The sequence below is a fragment of the Mustelus asterias genome, chromosome 1 (assembly GCF_964213995.1).
Source record: "Mustelus asterias chromosome 1, sMusAst1.hap1.1, whole genome shotgun sequence".
In the NCBI taxonomy this organism is placed as follows: Eukaryota; Metazoa; Chordata; class Chondrichthyes; order Carcharhiniformes; family Triakidae; genus Mustelus; species Mustelus asterias.
This window is the reverse complement of record NC_135801.1, coordinates 71,179,949-71,199,018: the sequence shown is the minus strand read 5'-3', so window position 1 is coordinate 71,199,018 and position 19,070 is coordinate 71,179,949. Positions and strand designations below refer to the sequence as shown.

General features: G+C 43.0%; 1 protein-coding gene across 8 annotated transcripts in view; it reads right to left on the bottom strand.

Annotated features, from left to right (window-relative positions):
• ank2b (ankyrin 2b, neuronal) overlaps nucleotides 1-19,070 on the bottom strand; it is an 876,340-nt gene that overhangs the window by 56,815 nt on the left and 800,455 nt on the right. For 6 of the 8 annotated variants that reach the window (XM_078213593.1, XM_078213611.1, XM_078213604.1 and 3 more), the window contains 3 exons: nucleotides 13,166-13,288; nucleotides 6,943-6,975; nucleotides 1,104-1,125 (listed from right to left, as the gene is read on the bottom strand). In XM_078213593.1, coding sequence (XP_078069719.1) covers nucleotides 1,104-1,125; nucleotides 6,943-6,975; nucleotides 13,166-13,288 — 178 coding nt within the window. The remainder of the gene's footprint in view (nucleotides 1-1,103; nucleotides 1,126-6,942; nucleotides 6,976-13,165; nucleotides 13,289-19,070) is intronic. The other 2 variants (XM_078213597.1, XM_078213634.1) reach the window with 1 other exon arrangement.

Sequence of the window (19,070 nt, the reverse complement as noted above, 5' to 3'; positions counted from 1 at the left end):
GATATGTTATACTAATGCAAGTTCTTGTTATTGAAATGGCATGAATGCATTTAGTAGTGCAGTTACCTCAAGAAATGACTTTTCTCTACATTTCCAAAAACATATTACTGTACTAGACTGCAAAATATTAACAGTTGGTGAAGGCACAGGAGATTATTTTTCCAGGCCAAAACCTTGCACCTAATGTGCACTAGCACTTTGGTATTGGAGTTACTGATTTTCCCTGACATTGGGCATTGTTTGCAACTGGAAACTGTAACTATATTTTTAAACAATGGCATGTGTGCAATATTGAACATGACAGTTACTGCATTTCCTATTTGTATCTGAAATGTACATTACTGTGTGGATAGGTCAGACCCAGGCTTTGGCAGCCTTAGTGCATTGTGGAACAAATTGGGTAGATATGATTCTCCACATAAGTGCACTGTTAAATTAAATGTATTACTGCTATCATACACTTCACAGAATAGCCTTCAATCAAAGTAAATGGGGAGAACTGTGTGATTGTAAAGGCATTGAAAACACCAGAGCACATAAGTGTGTTAAAATCTCAAAGGACAATTACATGTTTAGTATTTTGGAATGCTTCAAAACTAACCCTAGCAATATCCTTAAAGTAGAATATTTCAAAAGATGGTGTTGGGTATTGTTGTTGTTTCATTTGTGTGTTCAGATTTAATATGGAAAACCAAAACTGTACTTCACCACAGCAGCTGACATCCTGATATTGGAACACTTACTTAAATATAATGGAACTAAATGTCAAGTGAGACATGAAGGAGGCATGTCCCCTGCTCATCAAAGAGCGTGAAAGAGAAACATGAAAAAATGAAAGTATTTCACAATGAGCGCAAAAGGCACAGCAGGACTATAAGGGATGTCAAAGGAAAATGGATGCTTAGATGATACACTGATTATTTAGTTATTAATGCTTTATATAAGCTAAGTAAAATACTAGTATTTTTAATGAATTAAAGAGTTGTAAACAGAATTACTGTTATCTCTACAAGCATTAGTAACAGGTTGTTAAATTATTTTAAAGATTTCATACTCTAATGCTATCTTAATACTTATATTTTACAGATAGAAAATATTCTTACATTTATCTTGAATTCCAGTCACCTGTAAAATAATAAAGGTAGAAAATAAATACATGATATATTTAATCAACTGAAACTGGTTATGGTTATCAGAAACAGTGGAAGGACTTGTGCGCAGCCCCCCATACCTCCCAGCTCCCTGTCTCACTCAGACTGCATTGGAAAAGCATAAAATTGAGGTTAAATACTGCCTCAGAGGCAGGAATTTAAGCTGGGGGGAGAATCTTCCTTGGAATATTTTCACATCTCATTAAGTGACCCATGACTACTATCATTGTGCCAAAGACAGAGGCTTGAATTTTCATGCAGTGATCTGGTTGTGAAGACCACCAGGTATTTTTGTTGGGGTGGGTGGGAGACGAAGAGAGGGGGGTTCCAAATTACACAGTGTGTTTCTTGGAGGCAGCTGACCCTATAAATCAGCAGTTGCCTCCACTCGTGTGTTTTGGTGAAGTTAGTGCCTGGAACCAGATACGTGCAATTCTGACATGGTACGAGCGTGTCTGAAACTTATGGATTCTTTTGTATAGCCAAGGTATCATTTGAGATGTAAGGTGCACTTTGGGAGGGGCCAGGTGAAGAGTAGGCATAAACATGTGCAAAAAGTGCAAAAACTCAGTGGAACTGGCAATCAGTCAAAGAGCTGTCAAGCCTTCAAAGGACTGTTAGAAATGTCAAAAAACTGTAAGTTTGTCATATAACTGTTCAGGCTGTCAATAAACTGTCAAGCCGTCAAACAACGATCAAAAATCATCGAAACTGTAAAACTGTCAAGGGATTTAACTATGGTGGATTTTTAATTTTAAAAATGCAGAAAAAAGTTTATTTTCATAAAAGGGATTAAGTACTTAAGTGAAATATTTGTTTACATGAGAGATCAGCTGAATGAATTTCAATATATTGAATGTCTTTTTTATGAAAAGGTTTTTTTTAAAAATAGTGACATCTCCATCTTAAATTTTTTTTGCACGATGCCAGTGGATGCAGGTAGGCTTTTGCACAACCTGCCTCCATACCTAGCAGCCTTCGCACCTATTCCTGTGTGCACCCCCTTCCGTGCACCTGCCCCACCCCACCTCCCCCCACCGCATCCCACTCGCGACCCTCTCACCTCAAACCCAGAACAAAAAATCTGACCTTCCACGCCTCTTTTTCCTGAGTCGGTTTGAGAGACTGAGAAATTTCCCAACTCTGTGCACCTGACCCGGCAGTATTAATCTGGGCCAGAGTGTTGATAATATCACTACATTTTGACGTATCCCAATGTTTTCACCTATAGATATTATAACTTAATTTGTACATGCAAAACAACAACTGTAAAATCTAATAGCAACAGCAGAATGTAAACATATGTACCTTATCCACAACAGACAAAAAATCCTCGCAGCCAGTGATAATAAACTAATAGTAATCATTAAAATAATATGCATGAGTTATTACAAGGCCAGGAAATGTACCATTTTTAATTGTCGTGCACTTCAATGGTGTTGTCTAGTAGTCTTCTTATTTTCTAGCTACTTTTGTGTTTAACGAATGGGATTAACAGGATAATGGAATACCGATATACTTAGGCATTCTGAATGCAATGTTTGCCTTTGCCGCCTCCTCCATCTTCCTTTACCTTTTCAACCACTGAAATATTTATTGATATCTTTACCTTGAAGTAACCCACGGAGAGTCATTCCTGGGTCATTTTATGTACTTCATTGCTTCGTTCACAGCAACTATTTCTCCAAGACTCAATTACTCCAATGCTGTATTTGCTGGCGTCTCTAGAGACACCCTATACAAGTTCCAAATGCTCTAGATGTCTATTGCTTATTCTTGCACCTTATTCTGTACAGCGTGCTGATCATTGCCATCTTCTTTGATCTCTACCAGGAGTGAGGAATGTTGCCTGCGGAGGACTGACAGTCATGGTTAAATAGCAGGGAATGAGGTTGGATGAATATTTTGGAGTTTTGCCTTAATTACTTTTAATAATTAGAAACTATGGCTAGGATTTTGTAGCCTCACCAGTGGCGGGCACTGTCACAGGCATGATGGAAAAATTGGTAGAACAGCCATTCTCCAACTTTTCCTGACCCATTTGTGATGATGCCTGCCACTGTTAGGACTGGAAAATCCCACTCTACATTCCCTCAAGATTTAAAGGGTGACCCAAGGTAAATAAATTGACTAGTTTGTGGAATGTCGTAATTTGCATCATACTTTGGACTGATACTCCTCTCAAGACTCATGCACATGAAATTTCTGTGGAGGTTCTCCAGATCTCCATAGAATAGAATCCCTACAGTGCAGAAGGAGGCCATTCAGCCCATCAAGTCTGCACCGAACACAATCCCACTCAGGCCCTATTCCTGTAACCCCACATAATTACCCTGCTAATCCCCTGATACTAGGGTCAATTTTAGCATGGCCAATCAACCTAACCCGCACATCTTTGGAGTGTGGGAGGAAACCGGAACACCCGGAGGAAACCCATGCAGACACAGGGAGAATGTGCAAACTCCACACAGACAGTGACCCGAGGCCAGAATTGAACCCAGGTCCCTGGCGCTGTGAGGCAGCAGTGCTAACCATTGTGCCGCCTTTGTGCTAACTTCGGCAAAAGATTGACAGAAACAATAAACGGTGCATTTCTCTACTTTTTCCTCGAGTTTCTACCAAGGAGAATTGGGAGCCCTTGTGAAATCTCCACACTTCCATTTCAAGGCAGTCCAATAGAACAGCAGATAGGCATAGCATCAAGCACCTAATCTGGCCGTCCCTGGGGTGAGGTGGGGGGGGGAGGGGTGCTTCAAAGAGGTTGGTTGGCAATCTAAAGTTCAGGCAGGCAGATCTCTTTTAAGATGATGATCAGCTCTGACTTAGATAGCTGGTTAAATTCTAAAAAGAGAAGACAATCCAAGAAAAGTAAATGTTTTCAGTCGATTCAAATGTTGTACACTGCTATTTGATTGGAACACATTTTGGATTTGGCAATTGTGCTCCATGCCTTCAGTAAGAAGTGAAGCTATTTTGATGGTAAGTTCACGAAGCAGAGCTATCAGTGAACTGTGAGCTTGTAGCTTTCTTTTGGAGAAAGGAGAAGCAGGAGATATGTGGAACCAAACCAGAAGTTCAGAGTGAAATGGAAATAAAGGGGAAAAAATGTAAGGGATGTCACAACTGGCTTAGCAATGGCTCAGAAGAGTTTTGAGAGGCCAGAAGGAGTATCTGTTCCTCACTTGCTCCCATAAAATCAGCATCAGAGGCCTTCTCCCACATTTTCCTGAGTGACTTTTAGCTGTCTGACTAAAGGCCTTGATTAGATTGCTTTACAAGTGTCTTTGAGTTGAATGAATGTGCTCCACCTGTTGGTATCTGACATTGGTCTCCCATGTGCATGTTACAAACAGATTCCTGACTGAAAAAGGCTAATCATTCCCATGGTGTGTCAGAAATAGCAGGGAATGGACCAGAAATGGGGTTGGGACAGTAAACTCGACACTGCAATTTTCAGAGTGCTACCAGCTAGTAAGGTGAAGTTATTTTAGCATTCTACATTTAACATTATGGTGAGTCATTTAAACTTTCAAGCCACATCGTAATTCATGGACGTTACAATTTATTAAATGAACTCATAGCAATAAATCCTTTTCAAGTATCTCTAAAACTGTGCTCAAACTTCAGCTTAGGTTCCTTTCCCCTCCTGAGGATGGATTATTTGCAATCCCTCTGCTGTAATGTTGCCATAATTCTGTTGTGAATGCAGAGGGTGAGTGCAAAATTTGGTTGGGATCTGGTCCTAGCCTTCCATAGAGGTTAAGAAAGATTTTATTAGGGTCAGAGCATTCAAAAGAGGTTGAGGTGAGGTTAGCAAGGGAGCTCATTTTAACACCCTTACAAGATGGCGGGGGGGGGGGGGGGAGGGGGGGGGGGGGGAGAAGAGAGAGAGAGGGGGGTGGGGGGGAGAGAGAGAGAGAGAGAGAGCGGGGGGCATATGGGCACTGCTGGCACCTTCCTGATGGAGGAACCACGTCCTTCCAGAACATAAACTGACTAATATGTTTGTTAGCCTCCTGGAGTAGACAGATGCCGAAAATGTTGAAAGGCATCACTACTGGTGTGTGCACTTCCCTGGGATATATAAATTCGACAACCCCACTTCCTTCCCCTCACCCAACACAGCAGGATCAACATCTGACTACCTGACTGTGCTGTGTTCCCCTAAGATCACTTTCTTTCTCTGCCGAAACGCCATCCACTGCTGTGCCCTCCCTCAGCTGCCAAAATCATATCCACGCCCTTATTACCCAAGGCTTGATTTCTCCTTGCTAGTTTCCCCACTACCTCCTGCTAAAATTTATGCAAAATGTCACTGTATACTTTCAGCCCTGCACCAAGACTTGCATTAACCGTGTCGGTAACAAGCTACAAACTTTCACATATCCTGGAGAAAAGAATATTGTGCTCACCTTCAGATTTTCTCAATGCCCTTGCCTAACAATGCCTCACTGCTTTGTTCAGCTGTACATCTTTGAGTGCATCATTAGCTTCCACTTGACTTTCCCTGCTCATTTTTGGCCATCAGTATGCTTCCTGTTCACTGGTACTCTCTCCTTCAGCAATTCCAATATTTCACTTAACTCTGCATGAGAGACCTTTCACCTCACAGTGCTTTTGATCCTCAATCCATTCTTCCTAACTCCTAATTGGTGACCAGTATTTGTTGATCACTTGTAAGGTGTTCTATATGTGAAGAGTGCTACAGAATAGTAAGTTGTTGTTGTAAGTATCTATCAGTAATAGTACACACAGTGGTCATGCTTCCCTCCTTTAAGATTGAACATATTGGCCAGCCCAATTCTCAACATGTCAATCCAATGACTAGATGAATTATACAGATCAGGAAAACCCATGGTTGGCTTCCATGTTGTGTTGAGTTAGCTTCATAATAGTTGGTTTCAAAATAAGAGGTCTCCCATTTAAGACAGAAATGAGGAGGAAGCTATTCTCTCGGAGGGTTATGCCTTTGGAATTGTGCCATACAGCAGTGGAGACTGAATCGTTGAGTATGTTCAAGGTTGAATTTAACAGATTTTTGATCTACAAGGAAGTCAAGGACTGCAGGGTCAGGCAGAAAAGTGGAGATAAGAATCAGATCTGCCACGATCTCATTGAATGGCAGAGCTGACTCGAGAGGCCAAATGGCCTTCCTCTGATCCTATTTCTTAAGTGGGTGATTCTCGGCCATAGCAGAGTACAGGCGCCATAATGATCTCAGTATGTATTCTTTTGGGCGAGGGGATAATAATCTGGCAAGGCTTCCAGATCTTGGTCACTGAATAGTGACCACTTGGTAACAGCCAAGGATAGGATTGAGGTTGGCTGGGAGGGGCTTGAATAGCTTTCAAACAGCCATTTGAAGGATTACAACTGAATGATCACCACTTCACTGAGATATTGAAGGATGACTGATGCCTGTAGAATTATACCCCAGAGAAAGGCAATTAATTATTTTAGATGGAGAGGAGAGAACAAATGGTGTTGTGTAAACTGGTGAGAATAAAATACTGACTTTCTTGTAGTAGATGAAATGACGAGAGTTTCATTTTATGCAGCGTGCTGCCACAAACCCCATAGGCAACTAAATACATTATTTATTTCAAACTTACATTTAAACCTCTTAATCAACTGCCAAAGAACTGGCGTTGGAAATCAATGGGCAATTAACTGGAGATAATACTGCACAATTATTGGAAACAGCGTGGTTTCATTTTGGATTCATTTCCAGGCCTTGTTAGAATATTAGTGATGATATAGTTAAGCAGCAATGAATTAGTGTTAAAATTACCTCTTCTTCCTGCTCCTGATCTGAATCTGACTCCTTTTCATCCAAAGGTGTTAACAGAAAGTAGGAGGACAGGCAGAGCATGAAATAATTAGAAAGGGATGTGATAAAACAGAAATAAAAAGAGCATCAAGGAGTCATAGCTCATCAACATTACACTTTATTCCAGAGAAGCAATACAAAAGCAAAATTAGCAGAAAAAAGATTGAATCCGTCCAACATTGATGAGATTTTTTATTATCAATATATGGTGCAAGACAAGATGCAAGGTTTTTAGTTTAAATGATTTGTTTAGTAATAGCATCACATGTTCTGAATAATGAAAAATTGAATAAAAGATAAGGGCCGGGATTCTCCCATCCCGCTGTCCTAACGTTTTAGCGCAGCAGGCCGGGAAATTCTTGTGCCGGTTGATTCGCGGGGTTTGCACGAATGTTTGCGCCCTGCTTGCATTCCCCAGTGACGGATTTTTGGCGGCGTCTGCTCCATGCCGGAAATCAGCGGGGAGACGCAAAGACAATTTACATAGTCATTTTAATATAATTCAAATGCAATTAGCGGGTCCGGGACTGAAGTCTCCCACCCTGCCAGAGTATTTCACTCAGTGGGGATTACAGTAGCTCCCCACTTTTGGGGAGCTAGTGGTCTGACCCCACTGGAGTGAAAGGGGGGGGGGGGGCAGGGTCAATCAGGCCCCCTCCCCCAAGGATTGGGCGGCAGGGTGTGCCCCCTGGGCATTGGCACGCCCCCTGGGCATTGGCACCCTGGCAATGCCTCCTGACACTACCCAAGGGGCAACATGCCAATGCCCAGGGGGCACCTTGGCACTGCCCAGACATGGGCAGTGCCAAGGGGGGGCGTGGCATATGGGGCAATTGGTGGGGGTGGTGGGTCCCACTGCCACTCTGAATAGGGATGAGTGGGGGGAGCAGGGAGGCCAGTGATCGGGGTGACCTCGGGGTGTCAGCACCGCGAGAGGGGAGAGAAAATCAGAGGGGGTGGGGTTGGAGATCACGGCAGGCTGGGAGGGGGTCGGGGCTGGCCAGCAATCGGGAGACCATCAGTGCAAGGCCACTGTGCATGCATCAATCTCAGCACTGACAGACGGGCGCATGTACAGTAGCCCGCTCAGCATGTGGATTTCAGCCTCTCCAGTGGGAATAGGCCCCGCCCCCTGAAATTGAATGATATTCATGCTGATGGCCTCTGCAGTGCAGTTTGTGAGGCTGAATTCCTACTGAAAAAAACAGCTTGAATTACTCCAGTTTTTACACAAATTTGACACAAATCTTTTTGGAAGAGTTCTGCCCAAATTCTTCCTGACGAGCCAGCAAAAAGCATTAACAATAGCCTGTGGTGAAATAAGCAATTTGAATCACTGATTATGGTTAAGTGGAGTTTCTGAATACCACAGAATTATTGGCAGTTCCTTTACGTGCGTAAATGGCACCTTTAAATATTTTGCACATGATCAAGACACATTTCTACTCTCAGATGAATACAATAGAGAAATAGTACAGCATCTGACAATAGATGCTTAAATATTGCCACATCTAATATGTCACCACCTACATGCTGTCAAAAAGGCTATTTGCTGGGTTTGTGTTCAACAAGTCACCCTACATCTATATTTCTACCAGGCAGTTAGCTTCCATTTGCTGGTTCATTTATTTGGTTAATTACCACCTGCATAGCCCAACAATTTTTTTCCTTTTAGACTAAAACTCTGTTATTATCTTCACCACCAGTGGGAGGTTCAATTTCAAGTGTCAAAATGAAATGTCAGGCTATCAGCTTGTTCTTCCTGCTGTAGAGAAGTCAGTGTCTGGGAGCCGGATAGGGACAGGAAGCTAGTGATGGAAGAAAATTGGATAAAGAAGCACACAATAGGAAAAGTTCATAGGCCAGTGGTAATTGATGAGGTGACGTAATGGGGTGGAGCTTGTTGGAATCAGAATATTGCCATTCCTTGTAATACCTGTTGGGATCAGGGCAAAAAAGTTTGCAGAAGGTGAGCAGGGTTTGGGTTGGGTGAGGGTGATGGTGGGGTGAGGTGGGGGGGGGAGGAGATGGTAGGAGGAGGTAGAATGGAGGAAGTTCAGGAATGGAACATAGCAAGAACACAATTCCTATTCCAAACAGCTGCATACATTTAAAAAGCTGAGCAAGTTCTTGGAAGAGGGAGGAGAAAAGATGAGGACTAAACTTCTCTAAAGTTGATGCAGCAGTACTTCCAAACCCACAACCACTACCATTCACAAGGACAAGAGCAACAGATACCTGGCTAAGAACAGCAGATACCTGGCAACACCGCCACCTGGAGGTTCCCCTCCAAGTCACTCGCCATCCTGACTTGGAAATATATCACAGTTCCTTCACCGTCGCTGGGTCAAAATCCTGAAACTCCTTCCCTAACAGCACTGTGATTGTACTTTCACCTGCAGTGGTTAAGGAAGGCAGCTCATCACTTTCTCAAGGGCAAGTAGGGATGGGCAATAAATGCTGGCCCAACCAGCGATGCCCGCATCCTGTAACTGAATTTAAAAATACTCATGGTCTAAAACAGAGAAAGTAGAATGCCGCAGCATACAGTTGGTGAAGTTTCAGGGAGACGTCATCATACGAACTAACCCAGGCCAGCTGGAAGGCAGTGGCTGTGGCTGTGTGTACAACCTACAGAACGCTAAAGGCTCTTGTAGTGGTAGAGCAAGTTACAGACCTCACCAGGTCAGGGCAGGCAACTGAGAAGCAAATTGTTATTCCCGGACACTAGAGTCCCCTTTGAGCCATCAACGGTAGCATGCAAAATGCAAGGTAAGCTGGCATCATATATGGCAATTAACTCAGATTCTCTAATACACACTAGCTCATTGAAGACTCGTCAGTTTTTGCTCCCTTAAATCTACAAACTGGACCACCTCTCCACGAATCATGACTGACTGTACCTGTGGGGTATAAACAATGCAGCAACCAATTAAATCAGCAGTTCTTCTAAAGAACAGCACACAATGCCAGGAAAGGTCAGGCCACTGGGGAAGGAGTCCCAACATCCAGCATGTAGCACAACAGTAAGAGAAACAATGGCAACAATTGTTTTCAAAACTGGCCCGGCCATTATTGATGAAAATAGGAGAGTTACTGTGCCTTCAGTAGGTTCGTCAGAATGAAATCAATGTTTTTAAATATTGGGAAATCTCTTCACCCATTACTAGTTTACACATAAGAGATCCACAAAGTAGTTGATTAAGATAAAATCCTGCTTAATCAGACCAAGGTTTTCAGTGTCATTCCAGGGGTTGACAGCCAGCCAAAGTGCAACAGAGTAGACTGCTGAAATACTTTACATTGCAGTCCCCTCTACCTTGAATAAAAACTTGTGAATGTTCACACCCATCCCGCCATGGACCCTCTCCCTTGCTTTCATCAGCCCACAGACACCCATCTGAGGGCATATAGTTAGGGTAGATGAGGAGCTTATATGTGGTGAGGATCAGAGCACAACAAAGCCAGAGGTTGCAAATGTGGAAGAAGAACCTGAGGTAGTTGAGTGTAAGCAGAAGACACATTGAGATCTATCTGCAATGCAAGCAGATGATGCTCTCCAAATTCTTAATGAACAAAGATATCAGAATTTCACACAAAGTTGTGTGGTATCTTCTAAGGTTTGTGGCAAATGACTGAGATGGTGGTAGTGCCCTCTGCCCTGCTGTGTGGCAGTATGAGTGGGTTTGAACTCGTTTCAGGACCTCCTATGGAGAAAGTAGCAGCTGCAGAAGCATCTTCAAATCTTCCCTAACTTTGAGAGAGATTGGGGCAAGTTGGTAAAATCAACTTCAAGGCTTTCAATGAAGAACTACAGATCTTGGGAGGAACCATCTTGTGAGGTCAATAATATCTAGACTTCATCTAGGACAATATTGTGCAGGAATTAAATTATATTTTGATTTTGTGAGGTCCATTCCCACCCTAATCACCAGAAACTAGAATCCTTTTCCCAGTAGCAGTTGGGTAGCTAGTGTATGCATCACACAGAGATGGTTTCCCCTCATGACAGCAGCAGAGAGCAGCATTCTATTAGCTTTCTCCAGGATTCCTCAAGTTTGCTGCCAAATCAAAGTTTGCCCATCCTATGTCCAGCCCAGGACTTGGGTACCTTGGAGACCTGCATCTCACAAAGCTCAATGTTTTGCAGTAGTTGTCTAAGTTTCAGACTCCAGATCCTCAGGTGGCACAAACAAATGTTAAAGTAGAACAAAGGAAAATGTACATGGCCACAGAAGTGATGAAATAAATAAATAATAGGGATAGGACGGGGGATGGGCCTGGGTAAGATGTTCTGTCGGAGAGTTGGTGCAGACTCAATAGGCCGAATGGTCTTCTTTTGCACTGTAGGGATGCTACGCTTGCCACAATTGCTAGTGCATGCTGCAAGACAACCCTGGACTGAATCCAGACACTGGAACCTTGCTTTGGACATACTTTTGAGTTTTGTTTAATTCATCTCTCTACCTCCACATACACTTCATTAAAATGTTTAAATGGTTGCCCTATGAAGAAGCAACAGGAGCAAAGGGAGAAGCAGGAATCCTTTGTCATCCAGCAGCAATTCTGGATATTGCCTCTGCATTTGGATTAGAGTTGAGGCACTGAGCTGATGAACTATAAAAACATCATGACAGTGCCAAACAATTGATGAAGTTATGTACAAGTAGCTGTGGTGTTCCACAGCTAACCACTTGAGTAGAAATCTTGTGTGTTAATTTTGGAGTTTACATTTGGATCAAGCAATGTCACGGGTGCAATTAATAATCCCACAAGGTTTGAGGATGTGTCAATTGTGAACAGTTCCCTATCTTCATGACTGTAACATAGCCGTCTGAGCTAGAACACCTAGGGAATGGTCTCAGAAAATGCAACTGGGTCTATAGATCACGCTTGGATGGCTACAGCTGGACAGTTCTACGTCTCCTCTGGTTGTGCCTGACCAATCAGGTATCCCTTACAACCTCTTGATGCTCCTGTTCTTGTGTGTGTGTGTTATTAAAAATTGGGTTCCTACTCTCCTGCCCTCAGTTGGAAACTCAGCAACTCTCTTGAAAAGGAATGCTTTCCAAGGTTACTGTAGAATGAAAGGGAATGATTCCTGAATAGTGAGGTTTTTTTTCCAAATTATGAAGTGAATCCCAAGACAGGGCTAAATATTTGCAAAAGCAATCATAGATGAACAGTGTTCCTTTTAGCCAATAAGAATAATTAAATCCAATAAAAGCTTCAAGAGAAACTTTCTTACCCAATAAATAGCTAGAATATGGAACTTGCTACCACATGGAGCAGTTCCGACAATAGCATAGCTGCCTTTTAAGGACAGCTTGATCAATACATGAGGGAGTAAGAAATAAAAGACATGATGACAGGGTTAGATGACATGAGGTGGGATGAGGTTCACGTGGAGCATGAAGACTGACACAGCCCAGTTGGAATGAATGGCTTGTTTCCGTATTGTATATTCAACATAAACATGCATTTCTGTAGTGATGAACAGTTCCAGATGATTTGACTTTTAAAATAATGTCCTAACTTGGTTGCAGGTGTTGCTTCTGCTAAGCCAAAAGTACCAAGAAATTTGTGCCAGGGTATTTCTACAAAGGAACCTCAGCATGCAACAACCTTGTCAAAACTTTCTGATTCCGCAAATCAGGAATTGCAAGCTGACACTCTTCTCCTCTCCCCCGCCCCCAACACAAGACTTTCAAGGCCTACTATTTGATGAGAAGAGAAAACAAGCAATTTTTTTTAGGCAAAATACCTTAGACCTCTGTTGCATACTGTCTGATCAAAATTCAAGACATAATATAGTTCAATTTTAACAAAAAAAGGTTGAATATGTCACAAACAGGCAGAAACCTTCAGGCCTCCCAGCTGACAGCTGCAAGGCAAATGTGAATTAAAAATGATGGGCAATGAGCCCATTATCACAGACATTGTGGCCCTGGGAATATTCCCCCTAGTCTCGATGGTAAGAGCATCCCAAGTGAAGCAGTGAGTCCATTTAAAATTCTAACTCATTAGGACCGAGTGGCAATTAGCAATAGTGGCTAAAATGTACACAGAGCAGCAGCACCTGCAGATCAGACAACAATTGGTAATTGGATGGTAATATGTTGTTAACTAATATTTTTGATTAACATAACCACTATATTTTTGTAAAATGTAGAACATTATTTACCTTGCTGTGAAGGGGTAGTGTAATATTTAGGTTGCAGATTGCATGTTGTACAAGACCTCTTGTCGATTTTGGTTCTTTTATGAAGGATAATCGTCCACAAGGTTCCTGAGTTGTATCTCGTACCTGTTGTGATACAGTTCAGAAATTAAATTGGTTCATGCAATGAACGTTGAAATGTACTGAAACGTGTTTAGCAAAGTGGCATTCATTTAGGTTATTCCAATTAAAATGCATCAATACATCATTTATTCACAGTTCATCATAGAAAAGAAATGACACACAGACGGCTTCTTCCCTAACAAAAGGAAACCACCAAACATCTTTTTCATGAACAGTGTGACAAATTAAAATAGCATCATGCAGTTTTAACCATAATAATATGTTCAATACTCTTCAGAATTGACAATGATAAGCCAGCACATTCTCATAACTTGGACAAATCAAAATTTGAAGTTTAAAATACTTTTAAAAAATCATTAATTATATTTTAGTGCAAATATTTACATAAAACAAAAATCACATATAGGAATGCTCTTATTGGTAAGATATGTTTTCCAAGATCATTTGGGTACTGGATTCAGATTCCACTTTTGATCATCTGGGGTATGAAAGCTCCAAAGTTAAGCTGGGGTATGTTAAAACCATAGCACATAAATCAAATTGGCAGAAATGTTTATTCATGCTTCACAAAGAAATTATTAAGTAACCTTTTAAATCATTTGAATTTTATGGGATGCCCTATTGTGGGAAAGCAGGTGGGTGAACTCCTAAATTAAGGGCCCATGCAATCGGCATTTTATAACTGGCTGGGAGAATTCTGGTAGGTTGCCCACCCAGGGCCCAATTAAGGGAAATTAATGTGGGCAGTTCAAAAGGTGAGTGCCACTTTCTGGGCCTCCGGTGCCAATTGGAGGCCCCTCCCCATACTTTTGCCTCATCATGTCCACCTTCCCAAACCGCCCTGTCCAACATGCCCTCCCCACCTGCCTTATCGAAGCCTGCCAGCCTGGCCCCAGCGAGATTGCTGATCCACCTCTTGCCGTATTAGCAGTGGCACCACACCTGCTGACATTGTAAATATGGTAAGAGTTTTAACAACACCAGGTTAAAGTCCAACAGGTTTATTTGGTAGCAAATGCCATTAGCTTTCGGAGCGCTGCTCCTTCGTCAGATGGAGTGGATATGGCAGATATCTATTCTATCTGACGAAGGAGCAGCGCTCCGAAAGCTAATGGCATTTGCTACCAAATAAACCTGTTGGACTTTAACCTGGTGTTATTAAAACTCTTACTGTGTTTACCCCAGTCCAACGCCGGCATCTCCACATTGTAAATATGCACAGCTGTTGGCCTCTGATTAACTGGCAGCTTGGATTGGTGTATTTGGTTTTGGCATTTGATAAGGTGCCACATCAAAGGTTACTATACACAAAATAAGATTACATGATGTAGGGGATAACATATTGGCAAAGATAAACAATCGGTTAGCTAACAGGAAGCTGAGAGTAGGGAAAAATGGGTCTTTTGGGGATTTGGCAAGCTGTGACAAGTGGAGTGCCTAGGGATCAGTACTGGGGCCTCAATTATTTACAATTGATATCAATGATTTGGATGAAGGGGCTGAACATATGGTAGTTAAATTTGCCATCGACAACAAAATAGGTAGTAAAGTAAGTTAAAGTTTATTTATTAGTGTCACAAGTAGGCTTACATTAACACTGCAATGAAATTACTGTGAAAATCCCCTAGTCACCACACTCCGGCATCTGTTCGGGTACACTGAGGGAGAATTTAGTATGACCAATGCACGTAACCGATACGTCTTTCTGACTGTGGGATGAAACAGGAGCACCCGGAGGAAACCCACGGCGAGAACGTGCAGACTCTGCACAAGCAGTGACCCACGCTGGGAATTGAACCTGGGTCCCTGGCAAAGTGAAGCAGCAGTGCTAACCACTGTGGCACCATGCTGCCCTATTATTTGTTAAGGAGATAGAGAATCTGTAAAGGGATACAGACATGTATGGGGGAAAAAATGGCAGATGGAGTAAAATGTGGGGAAATGTAACATCTCCAGTTTGGCAGGAAGAAGAGAAAAACAGTATACTATTTAAAACAAGAGAGATTGCAGAACTCAGTGGTCCAGAGAGATCTGGGAGTCCAGGTAGATGAACTAGGAAAAATTTGTATGATGGTAAGCAAGTGATTAGGGACACAAAGGGAATTTGTCCTTTATTGCAAGAGGAATGGAATATAAAAGGCAAGCTTTACTGCAGCTGTACAGGGCCTTGGTAAGACTATATATGGAATAATGTGCACAGTTTGGTCTCATTACTTGTATTTGAAATGCAGCATGGTGGCACAGTGGTCAGCACTGCTGCCTCTCAGCACCAGGGACCCAGGTTCAATTCCTGGCTCGGGTGATTGTCCGTGTGGAGTCTGCATGTTCTTCCTGTGTCTGCGTGGATTTCCTCCGGGTGTTCCGGTTTCCTCCCACACTCCAAAGATGTGCAGGTTAGGTTGATAGGCTGTGGATAATTGCCCCTTAGTGTCAGGGCAACTAGCAGGGCAAATATGTGGGGTTATTGGGATAGGGACTGGGTGGGATTGTGGTCAGTGTAGACTTGATGGGCCGAATAGCTTCCTTCTGCACCGTAGGGATTCTAAGATATAGAGAAGAATTGTATGTGCCCTCGCTGGTGGGTTTATAATGTAAAATTCCTTCGCTGGCTGTCCTGCCAGGTTTCTGCCCACACCAACTTCCCTGCAATTTCACATTGGATGGGTGAGGCCTACACTGATCCACCCATCTTTGCCCTAGTTGAGGCCCTTATTGACCACTTAAGGGCCATTTCCCACCCACTTTCAATTATCAGGTTTCAGGAGAAGTTCCAAGACAGGAGGCAAGGCTAAAATAAATCAGTTTCAGGCCTCAGGGTTGGGTGGGGTGAAGGAATGGGTGTCTTCCGTTAGCAACCTTCTTTTACCATTGGGCACTCCACCATAAGGTCTGGTCCTGCAGATCTTCCCACTCCTCCAACAAGCCTATCACCTGTCAATCCCCACTCCCACAAAAAGGCCTCACCTACCTTCACACCAGGACCCCCCAAAACTGATCTGGTCCAGGAACCTTGGAACTGAAGCTCCAGGGACTGCTTGCAGTTCCAGTCCTGTTCACTGCATGGGAGGCAATGGCCTCATGATATTATCGCTAGACAATTAATCCAGAAACTCAGCCAATGTTCTGCTCGAATTCCGCCATGGCAGATGGCGGAATAGGAATTCAATTTTTTTTAAAATCTGAAATGAAGAATCTACTGACCACCATGAAACCATTGTTGACTGTGTGTGGGGGGGGGGGGGGGGAGAACCCATCCGGTTCACTAATGTCAAGAAGGAGAAATGTTAAGAAGGGGGAAAATACAGTACGAAAGTAGGCTTGCAGGGAACATAAAGACTGACACTAAGACTTTCTATAGATACGTGAAGAGAAAGAGGTTGATGAAGACAAATGTAGGTCCCCGACAGACAGAAACAGGGGAATGTATAATAGGGGACAAAGAAATGGCCGAGCAACTGAATACATACTTTGGTTCTGTCTTCACAAAAGAGGACACATATCAAATGCCAAAAATGTTGGAGAATGCAAGATTTAATGAGAGGGAAGAACTGAGGGAGATCAATATTAGTAGAGAAATGGTGCTGGGAAAACTGATGGGATTGAAGGTGGATAAATCCTCAGGGCCTGATAATCTACATCCCAGAGTACTTAAGGAAGTAGCTCTAGAAATAGTGGATGCATTGGTGGTCATCTTCCAGGATTCTATAGTCCCTGCAGATTGGAGGATAGCTAGTGTCACTCCAATGTTCAAAAAGGGAGGTGGGGGGAATTATAGACCAGTAAGATTAACATCGATAGTGGGGAAAATACTTAAATCCATTATCAAGGACTTTATAGGGGAGCATTTAGAAAGCAGTGGCAGAATCAGACAGAGTCAGCATGGATTTATGAAGGGGAAATCATGCTTGACAACTCTGTTGGAATTCTTTGAAAATCTAACTCGTAGAGTTGACAAGGAGGAACCAGTAGATGTGGTATATCTGGACTTTCAGAAAGTGTTTGACAATGTCCCACACAAGAGATTATGGTGCAAGATTAAAGTGCATGGGATTGGGGGAAGTCTATTGAGTTGGATAGAAAACTGGTTGGCAGAGAGGAAACAAAGAGTTGGAATTAATGGGTGCTTTTCAAATTGGCAGGTAGTAACTAGTGGGGTACCACAGGGATCGGTGCTAGGACCCCAGCTATTCACAATATATATTAATGATTTGGATGAGGGAACAAAAAGTAACATCTCAAAGTTTGCAGATGATACCAAGTTGGGTATCATCAAGGAGGTCATTTGGCCCTTTGAGCCTGCTCCGCTATTCATTATGATCATAGCTGATCATCCAACTCAATAGCCTAATCCTGCTTTTTCCCCATAACCTTTGATCCCATTCGCCACAAGTGCTATATCCAGCCGTCTCTTGAATACATTCAATGTTTTGGCATCAACTACTTCCTGTGGTAATGAATTCCACAGGCTCACCACTCTTTGGGTGAAGAAATGTCTCCTCACCTCTGTCCCAAATGGTCTACCCTGAATCCTCAGACTGTGACCCGTGATTCTGGACACCCCCCTCTCCCCACCCACCCCCTGGCGGGAATATCCTCCCTGCATCTACCCTGTCTAGTCCTGTCATCCCCGGAATCAGCCTGGTAAACCTTTGCTGCACTTCCTCGAGAGCAAATACATCTTTCCTCAGAAAAGGAGACCAAAATTGCACACAATACTCTAGGTGTAGCCTCACCAAGGCCCTGTATAATTGTACCAACAGATCCCTGCTCCTGTGCTCGAAACCTCTCGCAATGAAGGCCAAATACCATTTGCCTTCTTTACTGCCTGCTGCACCTGCATGCTTACCTTCAGTGACAGGTGCATAAGGACACCCAGGTCCTGCTGCATACTCCCTTCTCCCAATTTACAGCCATTCAGGTAGTAATCTGCTTTCTTGTTTTTGCTTCCAAAGTGAATAACCTCAGGTTTATCCAAATTATACTGCATCTGCCATTGATTTGCCCATTCACCCAACCTGTCCAGATCATTCTGAAGGAAACATGTGAGCTCATGAGGGGATCTGACACTTGTGGGAGAGACTAGAGCCAGGCAGAAAAATAAGTTTACTGTTTAAGAACATAAGAACATAAGAAATAGGAGCAGGAGTAGGCCATCTAGCCCCTCGAGCCTGCCCTGCCATTCAATAAGATCATGGCTGATCTGAAGTGGATCAGTTCCACTTACCCGCCTGATCCCTATAACCCCTAATTCCCTTACCGATCAGGAATCCATCTATCCGTGATTTAAACATATTCAACGAGGTAGCCTCCACCACTTCAGTGGGCAGAGAATTCCAGAGATTCACCACCCTCTGAGAGAAGAAGTTCCTCCTCAACTCTGTCCTAAACTGACCCCCCTTTATTTTGAGGCTGTGCCCTCTAGTTCTAGCTTCCTTTCTAAGTGGAAAGGATCTCTCCATCTCTACCCTATCCAGCCCCTTCATTATCTTATAGGTCTCTATAAGATCCCCCCTCAGCCTTCTAAATTCCAATGAATACAAACCCAATCTGCTCAGTCTCTCCTCATAGTCAACACCCCTCATCTCTGGTATCAACCAGGTGAACCTTCTCTGCACTCCCTCCAAGGCCAATATATCCTTCCGCAAATAAGGGGACCAATACTGCACACAGTATTCCAGCTGCGGCCTCACCAATGCCCTGTACAGATGCAGCAAGACATCTCTGCTTTTATATTCTATCCCCCTTGCGATATAGGCCAACATCCCATTTGCCTTCTTGATCACCT